Below are 17,323 nucleotides of genomic sequence, written 5' to 3'. Positions count from 1 at the left end.
TTTGCTTTGTACCTTTGGTAACTGCAGTTTTGTTGTTTTATGGAAAATATTAATTAAAAAACATTTTTTTAAAAAAGTAGGTGGTGACAGAGCCAATGGCGGGCTGAGTTCTACAAGGGCAACACTGAGGCTAAGGAGGAAGACGCTGACAGGCAACTCCACCCCTTGAAGGAGACACACAGGTTGTTAAGGAGACACACCGGAGCGGTCACTCGCCTTACTGGACCAGCTTCCACTGTCTGCATGTGTTTTCCCTCAGAGCTCCATCCTCACAGGCCTTCTTCGCTCTTCCCTCACAAAGGAGGTGTGTTTTGTAACCCCTCTGAGTCCCACAGAACTTGGCAAGAAACTATATCTGAAGCCAGGGTAAACATTCTCCGACAGCTTTATTTTTTTCATATTTTTTTTCTCCTTTTTGGCACAAACAGACCACATGGACATTCGACAGTACCCCTGTCCAACCGCAGATCCGGACAGTTCCATCCTTTCATTCCCCTGTCAGGGGGAGAGGTAAGTTGCCAGGCAAGTTGCAAAATTGTGCTATTCGCTCCAATCTGACAAAGCAGCATTCCCGTGTGAATTTCAAGCTCGTCCTGCAACATCTTTCCACCCCCCACACAACTCCAGGCCAAGTTCTGAGTTTCAGTCAAACTCTGGCAAATTTTGATTATTGTTTTTTTTTTATAAAAAGGGATGGAGAGCACGGGCGCATGTAGACTACATCAGACATGGGCAGAGGGTCATGGAGGAAGATCGGGGGGGCTCAAAAAAGCTAAGAAATAACACCCCCCCAGTCTAGCATATTGAAGCATAACCCAGCCATGTGCCTGGTGGGAGAGAGATGGGAGATGTTCTTCTCCTCTGGTTTTGCTAATGGGAAAGAAACCAGCTGCATGGATCTCCACCTTTTCCACAGCAGCCATGAGGCCTAGATTAAGGCTGCAATCCTATGCACACTTACCTGGGAGCAATTCTAACCAGACTCAGTAGGTGGGTGATTACTTCTGAGTAGACCTGCACAGGATTGCACTGTACGTTTCCCAACATCTGCAAATCGGTCACTGTGGCTTGGGCTATGGATGTCGAGCCAGAAAAAATTCAGCTCACGGAATGATTTATAGCATGAGCCCCTGCCATGCAGATATATAGACTCAGAATATTGCTGCGCTGAGCTCATTCGTATCTGCTACAACTGGCACGCCCCCGACAGAAATCCTTTCCCAGCTCTTTTTAGTGCAAGATCCTTTTTAGTGCAAGAGACCTAGCAACTGAATTTGGGACCGTTCGCATGCAGAAAGTAGGCCAGGCATCCCCAAACTCAGCCCTTCAGCTGTTTTGTGACTACAACTCCCATCATCCCTAGCTACCAGGACCAGTGGCCAGGGATGATGGGAACTGTAGTCCCCAAATAGCTGGAGGGCCAAGTTTGGGGGTGCCTGGGGTGGACTCTACCACTGAGCTATGGCCTGCAGCACTGCCTTGCTCCGAGATTGCAGCATCATGTCCATCATGGCCCTCGTCCTGCCCCTCAGCCTCGCCTCCAAGGGCATCTTTCTATGGCACAATGTGGGCACTGCCACAAACAGTAACGGCAAGCTGAGCCTTTTCGGATTGGGGGCTGGATTGGAGAGAGTGCCGTCTGAGCTATCAGGCTGGAAGTGCCCTCCTGCCCTGCTCTCTCCCCACACGGCATCCTTCTTGCAGCCGAAAGAGTTCCTGGTGCCCGCCTGCCTCCCATTCCCATATGCTACACGTGGAAAACAGAGGTGGCTACAGGAAATGGCTAGCGGGCGCTTGGGTGTTCCTGGCACTACAGAACATGGGAACGGATGACGGGCTTGTGCTACGTTTGTGGTTGTCACAGAGTGGATGGCTGGCTGGCGGTACTATTTATCATGTGGCTGACACTAGAGGAGTCCAGCTACGGATTGGGGGCCACTAGGTGAGTGGCACGTACTAGGCCGAGTTGGGGCAAAAGGCGCCCCATGGCTTTTTTGAAAGGAAAATGGGAGTCTTCCTGGGGAGAGCTGCCTTCTCCCACCTCCTCCGCTAAGGACCAGGCCGGTGCCCCTCAGGCAGGGCAGGATCCCGAGCTGTTTTCACAGTTCAATGGTGTCGCTGGAGAGGCTGCGAGAATCCACCTGCTTGCTGAGGGCCAGGAAGCTCTTCCGGGCCTCGCGCTCTGAGTTTGGGGCGCTGCTGGAAGGGGGCGGGGGCAGTTCGTCTGGCAGCAGCTGGGCCTGGTTGGGCAGCTCCTCAGGGGGCAGGCTTTCCGGCGAGGACAGGCCGTGGCGCCAGGGGTTCCAGCTGAACTTGAGGGAGGCCCGGGAGAAGGAGGTGCGGGAGAAGCTGTCGAAGGAGGTGTCCGTCGGAGGTTCACTGGCCAGGCCTCGGCTCTGAGTGGTCAGCTCGCCCATGGAACTGGCACGGGCCAAGCTGTAGAGGCAGTCGGGGTCGCTGCTGCGGCGCGGACGCGACAGCAGGGGCTGGGCCGTGTGGGAGAGCGTGGAGCAGTCGCCGCGCAGGGAAGAGCAGGAGTCCTGGCGGGCCAGGCGCGAAGGGAAGTGGAGGCTGGAGCGAAGGAAGATGGAGTCGCGCACCAGGTGCTCGCGGAAAAGCGCCTCGTCGATGCTGCGGCTCAGGTTGATGGGCGTCGGGGGCCGGAACTCCAGCTCCGCCAGGGAGAGGACCGAATCCCGCTCAAAGCAGATGCTGGTGTAGGAGCGGCCCATCATGGCCGCGGCGGCGTTGGGGCACTTGGGGCTGTAGACGGGGCGTGCGGGTGACGGACTGGAGCCCTGGACGCCCGCTGCCCTCAGCTCATTGCTGTCCTTGAGTGCCCAGAGGCGCCCGCTGCCACCCCCGGGAGGGTTCCGGATCAGGTTCTTGCTGATGTCGTTGTTGGGGACCTTTTCCAGGATGCTTCCGGCCCAGTTGTAGCAGTTGTTGGGGTACTCGGGCACCTCGGCCTTGCGGTAAGCGCAGAAGTAGCGCAGGAGCTTGGCCCAGCAGGAGTGCTCGGCCGAGCCGTAGCGCCAGCAGAGGGCCTGCCAGGCGAGCGAGACGAGGACAAAGGAGAGCACCAGCTCCACGATCCGGAACCAGAACTGCACGAACCACCAGCCCCAGCTGAAGAGGTCCACCTGGCCCAGAAGGCCCGAGAACCACAACACCCCGTAGAACTGCAGCCCGCAGCACGGCAGGGCCAGCCCGCTGCTTGCCAGCAGCAGCCAGGCCCCGCTCCAGACGCCCGGCTCCGGGGTGCCCTCGGCCGTCTCGGCCACGCTGCGCCGCAGCAGCCAGTAAACGAAGGCCGTGAAGGGCAGGAGGCAGATGCCAAGAGCGCAGGACAGGGTGTGCAGCCCCACCGGCACGGCCGGGTGCAATGGAGGGGAGAACAAGTCGGCGGCCAGCAGGGCGGCGCTCTGCACGGACCCCAGCGCAGCCCAGAGCGGCAGGCTCTGCCACTTGGGCGGCAGGACTTCCAGGCGGGCCTGGCGGAAGAGGCGGAGGAGGAGCACGGCAAAGGTGGTGAGCAGCATGGGGAAGGGTGCCGTGTAGAGGACCCTCACCGCGGCGGCCGGGAGGCGGCCCCTCGCGCCGTAGGGGTCGGCCAGGAAGAAGGTGGTGCGCAGCAGCCCGAAGACCAGCAGCAAGGCGCTGGCAGCCGCGACGTGTGGGAAGTGAGCCACCCGCAAGGCGAGGGAGCCCCCCAGGCAGGCCAGACTCAGTAGGCTCAGCAGCAGGAAGAGCACGCCGGAGCCGTAGACGTGCAGCGCCCAGGCAAAGCTCAGCGTGCGCTCCAGGTCCCCCCAGCGGATCAGGGTCTGGTTAGGCAGCAGCTGGCTGCAGGCGCTGCCAGGGCTGAGGCAAGGTGGGCTGGAGGCAGTGAGGACGGTGGGCAGGCTGGGCTGGGGGCGGGCCAGCTGGCGGTGCAGGACGACCCTCTGGGTGGTGACCCGGATCAGGCCACGGCGGGGGGTGTCCAGGAGGCGGGCAGACGTGGTGGTGGTGGTGCTGCTGCTCCGCTTAGCGGGACGGGTACCAGAAGCATCTGCAAATAAGAATGAAGAAAAGCATGGTGGGGGTCATGAAGGAAGTCCCCGAAAAGACCATTTTTGCAGAAATATATGCAATGGAGAAACTGCATTTTTGTTCCTTTGTTAAATCATTATTATGTCATGCATACATCCGGCTCTGTCCAGAACTGACATTTTCATCAAGGAGAGAGAAAAAGGAGTAGCAAGTACGAGGTTCCCTCTTCCCAGTACGGTTGAAAACATGTGGGCAAAGAATGCATTGTGAAGTTTCAGAAGCCGGAGGGGAGGATCAAATCAGATTTCAAGTCTTGGAAAGGCTCTCATGCTGCGCATAGTTCCACCCCTGTCTCTCTGCAGGACTAATAAAAGCAGATTATAGGATGTAAAAATAGCCAAAGATTGCAACTCTGCTTCATTTGCATGCTGTGCGCATAATGTGCAGAACCTGGCTGCCGATTTTGTCGTAGTTCTTGGTTTTTTTTTAAAGCACAGATTACATAGGAGCACATACTGAGTCGGACGTCCGGTCCATCTAGTTCAGTATTGTTTGCACTGACCGGCAGCAGCTCTCCAGGATTTTGGGCAGGAGTCTCTCCAAACCCTGCTGGAGTTGCCAGGATTATTCACTACTCTTGCTAAGACTCCAGACCTCTTCCCTACTCAATGATACACACACACACACGCTGGTTGCAATGCTATTAAATCCCACTTTGTGCCCCAGGAGCATTTAATTGATTGGTTTACTGTAGCAAAATGAGCAGTTCTCTCAAATGACAGAGTTTTGGATCGACTGGCCTTGCTATCCCCACTGACTACTCTCCCCCAGGTCTCAGTCCGAGAGAGATATCTTTCCCGATATGCTTTAACTACTAGACATGCCAGAGATTGCAAGCTTTGCCCTTCGGCATGCCCGGCATGCGCTCTGCTACTGAGTCATCTATGCTGGGGGGGGGGCACGAGATGACTATTTATTCCTCTCCCGAGCTGGAGGCGACAGCAGCCAAATTAAGGAGCAGCTTCCTCTGCCATCTGCTCCAGGGGGCCTTCCCGACAGCAGGTGGGTGGCCTGGCCCATTCATTACCCTCCTCCCGCTTCACCATCCTGCCACCTGGCAAGATTGAGCGAGAGACAAGCAACGCTGGCATGCAGGAAGCAGGGCAACCATAACCGGCAATCATTTATGCTCATGACTGACCGACACAGCTCTCCAAGCGTGGGTCCTTTTGTAGCCAAAATGACACACCGTCCACATACAATGGGGAGATGTCAAGCCTGACTGGGGGGACCCCAGGGTTTGCAAATGCACACAAAAAGGTACAGTGGTACCTCAGGTTACATATGCTTCAGGTTACATACACGTCAGGTTACATACTCCGCTAACCCAGAAATAGTGCTTCAGGTTAAGAACTTTGCTTCAGGATAAGAACAGAAATCGGGCTCCAGCGGCGCGGCAGCAGCAGGAGGCCCCATTAGCTAAAGTGGTGCTTCAGGTTAAGAACAGTTTCAGGTTAAGAACGGACCTCTGGAACGAATTAAGTACTTAACCCGAGGTACCACTATTTAGGAGAAATAACCCTAAGCAGTGGTGATTCGTGGTAAACTCCAAAACCGGCCCAATGGGGACTGAACACACTCAGTGATTGAAAATGCTAACTGTTGGGAATGAGGAACTGAAAACTGGGATGGAGTACAGTCATACCTCAGGTTATGAACGCTGCAGGTTGTGCGTTTTCGGGTTGCGTACTGCGCCAAACCCAGAAGTACTGGAATGGGTTACTTCCGGGTTTCGGCACCCATGCATGTGCAGAAGCGCAAAATGACATCGCGCGCATGCGCAGAAGTGCCAAATCGCACCACATGCGTGCGCAGGCGCAGCACTTCAGCTGCAGGTTGCGAACGTGCCTCCCGCACGGATCACGTTCGCAACCGGAGGTATGACTGTATCCTAGAAAATAGCTCAGCCGGGGCTGGCATACCACACACTGCAGTTCTCCCGATTGTAATAACTGGTAATTTTTCAGCCTGAAGATGAGCCCAGGGGAGGGGAGGGGAGGGGAGGGGAGGGGGTGATTAAGGAAGACTCAGTAGATTGTTCAGAACTGGTAAGGCAAGCTAAGAGGCCACCGCTGAGATAAGCCTGGAGGATATGCACTAGGGATCCAGAAATGACTGTGGAGGGACTTTGTTTTTCCGAGTTACATGGGAGGAAAGTGAAGAAGCTTCAGGCCAGGCCACATGCAGAGAAGCCTACTGTTGTAAACAACTGACAAGCTATATGGGCTAAGTGGCGAAAGGCTCAGCAGCCGAGCACCCTCTCATCCTGCCAAACGCTCCCAGATTCAATCCCTGGCGTCCCCAGGAAGGGCTGAGAATATCCCCTGCCTGAAACCCGGTCGCCGAAGAAAATGCTGAGCTAGATGGAGCAAACAGTCTGACTCAGTAGGCAGCTTCCTCCGTCCCTAAGGTGCATCTGTTTTACAGGGATTATGCTGAGCACGGTGGAAATTCTGAAACGAGAAGCACTAAAGCCAACTTAGTATGGAGGGAACAAGCAAAGGATCCAGAAATTGCAAATGCAACAGTTCCCCATTGATCATGATGATGATAATGATGATAATGATAATTTATTATTTGTACCCCACCCATCTGGCTGGGCTTCCCCAGCCACTCGGGGTGGCTTCCAACAAAGATCAAAAATACATTAAAATATCACACATTAAAAACTTCCCTGAGCAGGGCTGCCTTCAGATGTCTTCTAAATGTCAGGTAGTTGTTTTTCTCTTTGACATCTGATGGAAGGGCATTCCACAGGGCGGGAGCCACTACCAAGAAGGCCTTCTGCCTGGATCCCTGCAGCTTTGCTTATTGTAGTGAGGGAACCACCAGAAGGATGACGTAGTAATTTTTAATTTTATTTATTTTATTGAATTTATATGCCCACAGGTCTCAGTTCCACCCTATTTCTGAAGTCAATGAGTCAATGAGTGAACCACCTAATGGCAGATATTTTTTTTTGAGGGGGTGGAATCTGCTGGGTTGCATTCTGAAGAACATCCATGTACCTTTAAATCTTCCACTGCAAGTGAGAGACAAGGCAACCAGAGCTTCTTCACTGTCTTTTGCCTGCCATCCACTCCCCAATTTGCTGGAACTGATCTAGGCATGAGTGGATCAGCAAAGCAGAGGAGAACTGGGGGGTGGGGGGTGAGATCAGGGGATAGGGAGGCAAAAACTGTGCCAAAGACAGAAACTGCCCAGCAGGAAAGAGGGAAAAGGGTGTCTGCGTGGGAAGGTGTCAAATCACTATTTGTCACAAAAAATGACGGGGGCAGTGGTGCTGGATCGCCTTGGCTTCAGGAGAAAAGTGTGGCCTACTATTGCACTCTTCTGCTGAGCCCAAGGCAAGGGAAGGAAAGAAGATGGGTGAGCAAGGGGGAGGTGGGAACTTCCTGAGTCTGGCCCTTCTACATCAGTAGGGACGCGGGTGGCACTGTGGTCTAAACTACTGAGCCTCTTGGGCTTGCCAATCGGAAGGTCGGTGGTTCGAATCCCCGCGACGGGGTGAGCTCCCATTGCTCTGTTCCAGCTCTTGCCAACCTTTTGAAAGCATGCCAGTGCAAGTAGATAAATAGGTACCACTGCGACAGGAAGGTAAACGGAATTTCTGTGCGCTCTGGTTCTCGTCACGGTGTCCCATTGCGCCAGAAGCGGTTTAGTCCTGCTGGCCGCATGACCCAGAAAGCTGTCTGTAGACAAACACCGGCTCCCTTGGCCTGAAAGCAAGATGAGCACCGCAACCCCAGAGTTGCCTTTGACTGGACTTAACCGTCCACGGGTCCTTTACCTTTTTTTTTTTTAACCTCTACATCAGTATTGTCTACACTGACTGGCAGTGGCTACCCAGACTTTCTCCCAGCTATGCTGGGGATCAAACCTGGGGCCAAATTATGGTCCTGCCCTAGGAGAAAGTGGCAACTTTGGACTCGCACAATCCTCTGTGATAACGTGTTGTGGGCTCAGGGATCCGAGGCCTAGCGGAGGGAACGAAATAGCTCAGGGGCAAGAGGTCCTCTCTGGACCGGCACCCATCCTGCCTCGTCTTCACAGAGATATGCCCTGGGAAGGAGCAGCTAGTGAGGAGGACAGCCAAGCTTGCGTAGTTAGCGCTAATCGGGTCCGGAGATTATCCTGATTAGAAATGGCACCGAGCTCAGATATAACCAGCACCCCCCGCTGCCTATGGAACAATCCATTTAGGGCAGAACTAGGTACCTCACACGGCAGCCTTGCTTCTTCCCGGTTCACCCAAATCCTTCCTGGGCATCTGGGGAAGAATTCCACATAGAGGTTCTAAACGGGAATCAGCCTTTGTCCCTGGGTATGGAGGGGATTCCAAGAACAGGGGAGGGGGGAAGCGTGTGTGCCTTGCTACTCTGCCTGTGTGTCTGGATAAGTTCCAGCACCCTGCCCCCCTAAGCACCCTGTACTTTTTGAACGCAGTCAAAGGTTCTCTTCCAAGCACCTTCGTTCTGGTGGGACTGGTGACCATGAACACAAACCCACATCCTTCTAAGTATGGTGCTCAAAGGTCACGTGGGCCAATTTTACTGCCCAAAGTGAAGACCATTCCCATTCTACAGGGGAGAGACTGCTGGAAATAATTGAGATATGTATATAAAATAATTGTCTCGCGCTCCCTGCCTCCCCACCCAGGCTGGGACCCTTAATAAGGCGGAGAAGCTGGTTAAGTATTTGCTTTTGTCCTTACATGCCACTGCGTACCATTATCAGAAGACAAATTTGCGAAGCAATTGTCTGAGATGGCTCGAGCGAGTAAGCCAAGTTACACAGGGTAAGCAGAGTTGTGGGTCTGATTGCCACCGTTTTGCAGAGCTCGCGAAAGGCTGCAGAAGGGGATACCGGCTGCAGAATCTCCACTTTTTTGTTTTTAAAGTTTGCGGCTGTAAATATATTGCTGGCAGTGTGTTTGGGCAGCGCCAGGCGAGAGCTCAAATAAATGCCAGAGAATTTGCTGAATGGGCAGAAGGCAGAACAGAGAATGGAGAAGGAATGCAGCTTCAGACATTCAAAGCTACCTTATACTGAGATAGACCTACTTGGGCCTGGACTGTCCACTCTGAAGATGAGGAACCTGTGGACCTCCAGGTTTTGCTGAGCTACACATCCCCGACCATTAACTGTGCCAGCTGGGTTGTGTTTAGAGCTGGACAGCCACCCTTAGCCTAAACCCAGGACAGTTTAACATGGAGCTGTGTCAGAATCAGGATTTGAATCTGCGTCTCTATTCAGGGAGCAGGACAAAGCCTTGAGTCTTAAGGCTGCTCAGCCACCCAGACACTCGTTGAGTGCCCTGTATAACTCACTGTCCCTCCCCCCCGCCCACAGTCTAGGAGAAGCAGAATGAATTATGCAACGCAATAATAAATTTAATGCTAGTCAATTCAGCATATTTGCAACAGTGGCGGATTTAAAATCTGAAACGAAAGCCCAGCAGTAAGGTAACCCGCCTCCTTCAATAACACTCTATTATTGCAATGTATTATGTATGGAGCACTGACAAGGTGCGCAGCACTCTGCGCAGCGAGATAAGCAAAAAAGAGAGGGCAGGGCAGGTCTTTACGCCAACAAGATTACACTGAGACGGTGCAACCCTATGCATGTCTGCTTAAAGCAAATCTCATCGAGATCAACAGAGCATACTCCCAAGTAAGTTTGCAGCCTAAGTGTGGCATCCGAGCCATACTCAAAATGGAACTGTTGAAATCAGTCAACCACAACTAACTTGTGGGTTCTGTTCCGAGTGTGACTTTGTCAGCTACGAACCCCAAAACTGAAGGGAGACTATGGAGGGAGGGGGAGAAAGGAAGGGAAGAGCAAAAGGGCTAGGGGACAAATAGGTGAGTAAATGAAGTTATATGCACTTAGGGCCAAAGTGTGTATTATGTTGTTCATGCTTTTTTCTTTTTTTAAAAAGCAAATAGCAGCTGTGGGAGGGATATTCTGAAGGATTCCAAGGGCACCCATACCTGAATTCAGCGCCACGGGATATGCCGATCATGGAGGGATGATTTGCGGAGCCCTATTAGCAAACTCCATGTTCAGAAGCAGCGTAACTCAAAAACTAAAGCGTTGCCAGGAAATCATAGTGCCTTCAAGCCCTGCTTGTGGCTTCTTGTTGGACCACGTTGGCTGGGACTGATGAGAGTTGGAGTCCACATATGGAGTCTACCGCCTTGGCTACGCAGGCATAGCCCACTGGATCGCGGCCTAGATGGTCTGATCTAACAGGCCTCTTCTCTTCTTCACGTTCTTAGTAAACATCCTCACTGCCCTGTTCTCACTCACCTGGATGCTTGGTTTCCGGGCTGGTCCTCACCACAAGGGTGTTCTGTCCAGGAGTAGAGGACCCAACGTACGTGACAGGGACCTTGGGCATCACAGCTCCCCGGACTCGTTGGGGGTTAATATCGATCGCTCCCAAAATCCCTGGGGAGAAAAAGAGAGGAATAGGCTTTGGATGGATCCAGCAACTACACAGGTAGCTCTAGCTCAGGCTCAAACTGCTGCCTTGTTTTCTCCCAGAAGCATTGCTTTTATTATTATTGTATACCTGAAGGAGCGTCTCCACTCCCATCGTTCAGCCCGGACACTGAGATCCAGCACCGAGGGCCTTCTGGTGGTTCCCTCACTGTGAGAAGTGAGGTTACAGGGAACCAGACAGAGGGCCTTCTCAGTAGTGGCACCCACCCTATGGAACGCCCTCCCTTCAGATGTGAAGGAAATAAGCAGCTATCTTATCTTTACAAGACATCTGAAGGCAGCCCTGTTTAGGGAAGTTTTTAATATTTAATGCTGTATTGTTTTAACACTCGGTTGGGAGCCACCCAGAATGGCTGGGGAAACTCAGCCAGATGGGTGGGGTATAAATAATAATAATAATAATAATCATCATCATCATCATTATTAAATTCATATCCTGCCATTCCTCTCAAAGGAGCTCAGGGCAGCAAACACAAAACAGTCAAAACCATTCGATTAATTATTATTTTTTAAAAGTCTGAAAACAATCACATACCCTCATAGTTAATAATTTCAAGGTTGTCATCTAATGTCTGGGTAACCTTTAAAAATTAAATCCCTCCTCGATGTTAATAATGTTCCCTTTGTAGCTAAAGAGATTATAAGGTGAGGAAAGTTATCTGACCCCAAGAGGACTGATTCCAATAGGGGTTTCAGGTAGCAGAAGAACCAGGAGAAGCCTTACTGAGTAGCTAAGGGTTCTTAGCCATACTCAAGAGTAGACTCATTGAAATTGATGGCCATGGCTAAGTTCGGTCCATTAATTCCAGTGGGTCTGCTCTGAGTACAGCATAGCTGGCTACAACCGTTTTGTTACTTTTCTGCTTGCGGTGAGCATCTGAAGTAGCTTACAATAACAATATTTTTTTGATTTATGTTAGCTATTTAACAACAAAACGTGTAGACCACTTAGTAAAATAAAAAAACCTCTCAATGGTTCACGTAACGATATATACCCAGTGCTCAAATAAAAATCATATTAAACTATGCTATGCTACTTTCATGGAAGACAGGAGTGCCTGGCGTGCTCTGGTCCATGGGGTCACGAAGAGTCGGACACGACTAAACGACTAAACAACAACATGCTACTTTCTGCCACTGTTGCTGCTTCACAAAACACCCTGGAGCGTTAAACCCCAACCCAACCGTAGCAAAGCTACAATATCCCGGCCACCTCCTCCCTGTCGCTGCCAGGCTCTTATCATAGGCAATAACCCTCCCCAGTATGGTAATTCCTTTTCACTCTCATGGGGACACCCTAAAGCTAGTGGCAAACGACAGCAACAGAAAGTGTCAGGGAAAACCCGGGTGTATGGCAACGAACGAACGGAAAAAGCAGCGAAACAGCTCCAAAAACTTAAAATCGCTGTTGTTGTTTTTTTGGTGGGGAAGGCTTCTCCCAAAAAGCTCAACAATTTGGGTTTATTCCAAAAACAAACCCTCAACAACTTTGCGTGTGTCAGGAAGTTAACTTTTTGAAATATGGCAGCCCTACCTTTAAGCAGTCATTGCTTCCCCCAAAGAATTCTGGGAACTGTAATCAGTTCAGGGTGCTGAGAGTTGTCACGAGACACTCTCACGCTGCCGCCGCTGCCTATTCTCCTCTCAGAGCTACAATTCCCAGCATTCCCTGGGAAGAGGGACCGATTGCTAAACCGCTCTGCAATTGCAACTACAGGTCTCCTAACAACTCTCAGCGCCCTGAATAGAACTACAGCTCCCAGAATTCTTTGGGACTGTTTAAAGTGGTACCGTACTGCTCTAAGCATATGTTGTGAATGTAGCCTTAAGAGAGAGCAAATGGGTCTATTTACCAATGGTTCCCAATTAGCTACGAACTAGGGAATCCCCGTTTTTCAAAAGCCAAGCCATGGACCCCCTACTTTTGAAAATTTTGATATCGATATGTTAATCTTTGTTATGTGAATGGCGTGATGAACCCCCTGGCTGTGTTACACGGACCCCACCCCCCACAGACCACCAACTGAGAACCGCTTGGCTATTAGTTTGACCAGAATTGGGGGCGGGGAGGGGCGTTTATTGCTAGTAAGACCGTAACCCAAAGTAGAAACAACCTAAAACCTACCTGGGGTCGCTGACCCGCCAAGAGAATGAGTCTTTTCCGTTCCAGCCACTTCCCAAAGTCCTGGCTGCTGCGTTGTGTGCACAATCAGGCTCCAATGGGTGCTTCCTTGGTGCGTAACTGGTCCCTGGGGGGTCCCTGCCATGTCCCCTGCCGGTGAAGAGGTGGAAGGGCTCGGGAAGACCTCTGAGGCTGGCTGAGGGGGGCTTGTGGAGACCAGGGTCCCATCCAGTGGGATGGCTGTACCAGCCCGGGAGACAGAAGCAACAACCACAGTGTCCCTCCCTGGCCCAAGCGGCCTCTGGGTGTATCCAGCCGCCTGTGTGGGTCTAAAAGGAGTGGTGGAGAGCTCCTCCCGTCCCTGTGGGCCCCCATAAGTCTGTGTGCTCCTGTAGGAAGCCATATATTTGACGGTGGTCTGGTTTGGGCCCACCAGCTCCTGCTGCGGACCCCCACTTCCCAGCTGCGCCATGGCGCTATTGCCCCTTGGGCGTTTGGTCGCCATCCACTTTACGTGGGACCCGTCAGCAGGTAACGTCAGCAAGGGGATGGTGGAAACAGTAGGTTTGGGGCCTAGTGTGGTTGCCATGGAAATATCTTTGAGCACCGCCTGGTGGCGGCTGGTCTCGTCCTGGGAGGCAGGTAAATCCGAGGCCTCGACCCCGGATGAGGTTGGCAGGGAGGCCATCCCAGGAGTGGACACGCTTGCAGCACCAGGGACTGAGAGAGAAGTCCCATTAATTCCCTGCTCTGGGCTTATTTCCACAGGTGCATGGCCAGTGGTCGCCTCAGGCTCTGTTTGAACGCTAGAAAGCCCCACTGTTGACGGAGTGAAGCCCCCCGTCTGAGGAAGACCCTGCACGGTGAGGTGGGGAGCCGAGCTTACTTCAGAAGCCCTAGCAGGTATCCCCAAGCCAGAACGGGTCACCGGAGGGAAGTCAAAGGGCACCCGGGGTATTGGAGTCCCAGGATGGCTTGTGGGATTTGCCCCGTCCCAAATCTCACTGCCCGGCTCCCCATCGCCACTAGAGATCTCGTGGGCAAAGGGGTCTGAACGGGTTGGCGTTATGCTTGGGAGAAGCTCTTGGGAGGGTCCATTCAGCGGAGGCAGCCGTGGGGCAGAGCTCAAGGGAGGGTCCCAGGTGGGGTTGTTTGGGGTGGGGAGGCGGGATGCCTGTTGCAGGGCCGGCAGCAGCAGGCTCCAGGCCAGGAAGAGTCCCACGGAGGCCATCGCTGCGACGTGAGGTGGCCCGCATCCAGGGTCGTCACAACTTCTCAGGCTTCACCCTGCGGGACAGCGACACGGGTGAGGAAGGCGACTGGTTGTCGCAAGCAAGGAACGGGAGCAAAAGACAGCAAGGGAAGTTTGGTGAGAAACGGCTGCGATGGGCAAAGCGGGGTTAAGCCAGGAGACCGCCTCCAGGATAAACAAAAGCAGCAACATGAATGGAACGCCAAGCTGGGTGGACAGAGAGCTGCAGGCGAGCATAAGTGAGCAGCTGTGCATGGCACATGGATGCAAACATGAAGCTGAAGTCACATGTATAGGCAACTTGTCTCTCCCTTCTCCGGTATACAGCTGCAGTGTGTATCGCCTTCTCCCCTCCCACTGCCGGGCTTGGAGGGACCTCAGATGGCAGCAGCCAACCCCCCCTTCCCAACTCTGGGCTTTGCCACTGCATCTTGAGCCAGAGGAGGCATGGCAAGGCAGCTGCCCCATCTGAAAAGACAACAATGGAGTTATCATTCTGGGGCTGGTGGGGTTCTAAGGCGAGGGCCACACAGAGTGGCTCTTATGCCCCGCAACATCCTTATAGGATTACAGCCACCTTCTATTTCTCTTGTTGCCATTTGGGCACAATAGCAAAACCTTAGGGAGTGAGAGGGCTTATGTAAGCAGCTGCCTGGTCCATGCAACCCAATATTGCGCGCCCCAGCAGGCAGCAGCGCCCCAGGGCTACCAAAGCCTTTCCTGCTCTTGTTAAGATCCTATAACTGGAAATGCCAGGAACTGAACCTGGAACCATCTGCAAGGCATACCTCTCTGAAAATGCAGGTGATCAGCTGGCCTACAAAAGCAAACCACATCCCAGGAGCTGTGTGACTCAATACCTAAGCCCTGCAGAGCACCTACTCCCTGCAGCTCAGGCAAGTTCACCTTGGGCGCCTGGCTCCTGGTCTATTGCAGCTTGAGGATGGGGATGCTCAGACCAAGCTAGCAGATCCCTGCACCCCTGATTGGAGCCAGGAATCCTGCAGCACTTTAACCCTTCCCAGGCCCGGCAGCAAAGAGCTGCATGATTTGGAATGCCTTGTATTCGTGTCCAACCTGAGGCAACCCAAACCACCATACCTTGGTAAAAGGCACTTGAGTATCCCAAAACAGTTTTTCACCACACTGCAGCACCCTATCCACTAGCTATCACAAGCCATTGATATATAACAAAGGCAGCATGGCCCAACAGGCAGAGAGCAGAACCTGACTCCAAATTCCCACTTTTAAATCAAAGTCTCACTGTGCAGACCCTGAGCAAGTTTCTGCCTCTCAGCCTCAGTTACTCTGCGCTGTAAAATGGGAGCAATAAATGCGCACCGCATTGATTTGCTGCAAGACAAGTGTTATAACCACGATGGTGATAAAAACACCGGGCTGCACATCTCCCAACAATTCACCCACCTCCCTGTCATGTGCATGCTGCCATCCCATTAACATCCTACCAAGCAGCCGAGGGATCCAGCCTCTCAGAATAGGCATTCCCTGCCCTCCCCATGAGCTCAAGAACGCACAAATGCTTTACAAGGGAGCACAAGACGCACACCTCAGCCTGGGGTTCTTCCTGCAAATCTGCCCCCAGTCTGGGTGCTCTTGGGGAAGGGCCCAGGCTCTGTGGTGGAGCATTTGCTTTGCATGCCGAAGTTTCCAGCTTCAATCCCCGGCCTCTCGAGGTAAAGGCTGCAAAGGGGTGCCTGCAAAGTGGCTACCAGCCAGTGTGGACAATACTGAGCTAGATGCAACACCTGATCCAGAATTGGCCTCCACAGTCACTTGTTAAAACCGTGTTTATGGAAGACAATCTTACTCGGCTACGAGTGATCGCCAAAGAAGAAGAAGATGCAACACCGGTCTGATTCAGTATAAGGCAGCTTCCCAGGTCCCATCACCGAGATCCTCAATGGCCACCGATTCTTCTGGCAGGGCAGTCACACTTACCATAAGCCTGGAGGCGGGTGCGTGGTCTTTGCAAAAGGTGCCGTGGGGGGGGGGGGGCAAAGCAGCGGGCAGTGCAAAGGCTCCTTGCTCACACAGCATCCAAGCCGGGGAGTTGCCAGGCTGTCTCAGCGTCCAAGGTCAGTAATGCGCAGGGTGTGCCAGGCGTCCAAACTTAATGATCCTCCATTTAACGCCTTGCCAGGTGCCAGGAAGAGTGCCCTCCCGGGTGTCTGTGGGTGCCTATGGAGGAGGACGTCTCTTTCCCTCCAACGCCCCCCCCCGCCCCGCCTTCCGCCAAGCCTGGATGGACATGCACAAAACACAACACGCAGAGAGACATTCGTGCACAAACGCGCGCAGGTTTCTCACCTCGGGCTCCTCCTGGCGCCGCTGCCCCGCGCTGCCCCGCATCGCTTGGGCAGGAGCCGAGGGTGGGGTGTCCTAGATGCGCCCAAAGCTCCTCCTCGTCGTCGTCGTCTCTTCTCCTCTGCTCAGGTGGCCCCCGCGGCCAGCTCCGCTCTTGCCGGCATCGTCGCGGGGAGCAGCGAAACCACCCTGCAAAAAAAAGCCCAGCAAGCAACAAGGCGCGCTCCGGTAGCGTCCCCGCGCGGGGAGCAGCAGAGCCTCTTCCCTCCCCTTATCCCGCAAGCCCCAAATAGCCACAGCATGGAGCTCAGCCAGCATGCGTTAGGAAGGGGGCGCAGCAGGAGGAGGAACCTCCGCTGCCCCCTCCTTCTCCCTCCCTCCCCGCTCCTGGTGGAAGGATTCGCACTCGGTGCCAAAGGATCCGTGCACCCGGGATGGAGAAGGCCGGCGGGTGGCTCGTGTCCCGACCTGCTTGCCTGCTTCTTCCACTTTGCCCAACCAAAGGTGCTGCAGGCGGTGAGCAGGGCGCCCCGCAAAAGGCCAAGGTGCTGCGGCGCACAGTCACGTGCAGCGGCAGCAGCAAACCCGGGACGCAGCCAGCGCAGCTTCTGCCGGCCCGGGCAAGCGACGCTCAGCTAATGGGGCTCGAGGATCGCGGAGCGGGAGCAGGGAGAAAGAGGCCCGCTCCGCCTCCCCTCTCCCCCCACCCACCAAACTCTTCCCGCCCCACTGCGCCCTTGCCCCCCACCACCACGTGGTTGCGCCCTCCGTGCAGACCCCCGCCGTCAAGGCGCTGGGATCCGTGCGGTTAGTTCCTAAAATGTGATAGGTTCTTAGGAGGATCACCTCCCTACCTCCCTCCCAGGTGAGTCATTCTGCACTCTGCACATGCACTGGCGCACTGCTCCGCGTTTCCTTTCCCGGAGGATCTGGCTCCAACGAAGCCCCAGAAAGTCTGTCGACCAGAATAGGCTGACAGGGAAGTCTGTGCAAAGGAATCCTGTGGTAGAGGAGGAGGCGAG

The 17,323-nt window shown here is 53.7% G+C and overlaps 1 protein-coding gene across 2 annotated transcripts; it reads right to left on the bottom strand.

The window, feature by feature from the left end:
* Positions 1-369: 369 nt before the first annotated feature.
* PRRT3 (proline rich transmembrane protein 3) lies at positions 370-17,006 on the bottom strand. 2 transcript variants are annotated; one of them, XM_082209306.1, is made up of 5 exons: positions 16,770-17,006; positions 16,305-16,490; positions 12,728-14,011; positions 10,408-10,548; positions 370-4,054 (listed from the first exon to the last, which is right to left on the bottom strand). In XM_082209306.1, the coding sequence occupies exons 3-5, from the start codon at positions 13,953-13,955 to the stop codon at positions 2,100-2,102; spliced, it is 3,324 nt and encodes a 1,107-aa protein (XP_082065432.1). In that variant the 5' UTR covers positions 13,956-14,011; positions 16,305-16,490; positions 16,770-17,006; the 3' UTR covers positions 370-2,099. The 2 variants fall into 2 exon arrangements, with proteins under 2 accessions (XP_082065432.1, XP_082065433.1); XM_082209307.1 differs by lacking the exons at positions 16,305-16,490; positions 16,770-17,006 and adding an exon at positions 15,936-16,272.
* Between the last annotated feature and the right edge of the window lie 317 nt (positions 17,007-17,323).

The sequence above is a fragment of the Podarcis vaucheri genome (genome assembly GCF_965113315.1).
Source record: "Podarcis vaucheri genome assembly, chromosome: 2".
Classification (NCBI taxonomy): Eukaryota; Metazoa; Chordata; class Lepidosauria; order Squamata; family Lacertidae; genus Podarcis; species Podarcis vaucheri.
Note: the sequence above shows the minus strand (reverse complement) of the source record. Positions and strands in the feature narration are given on the sequence as shown.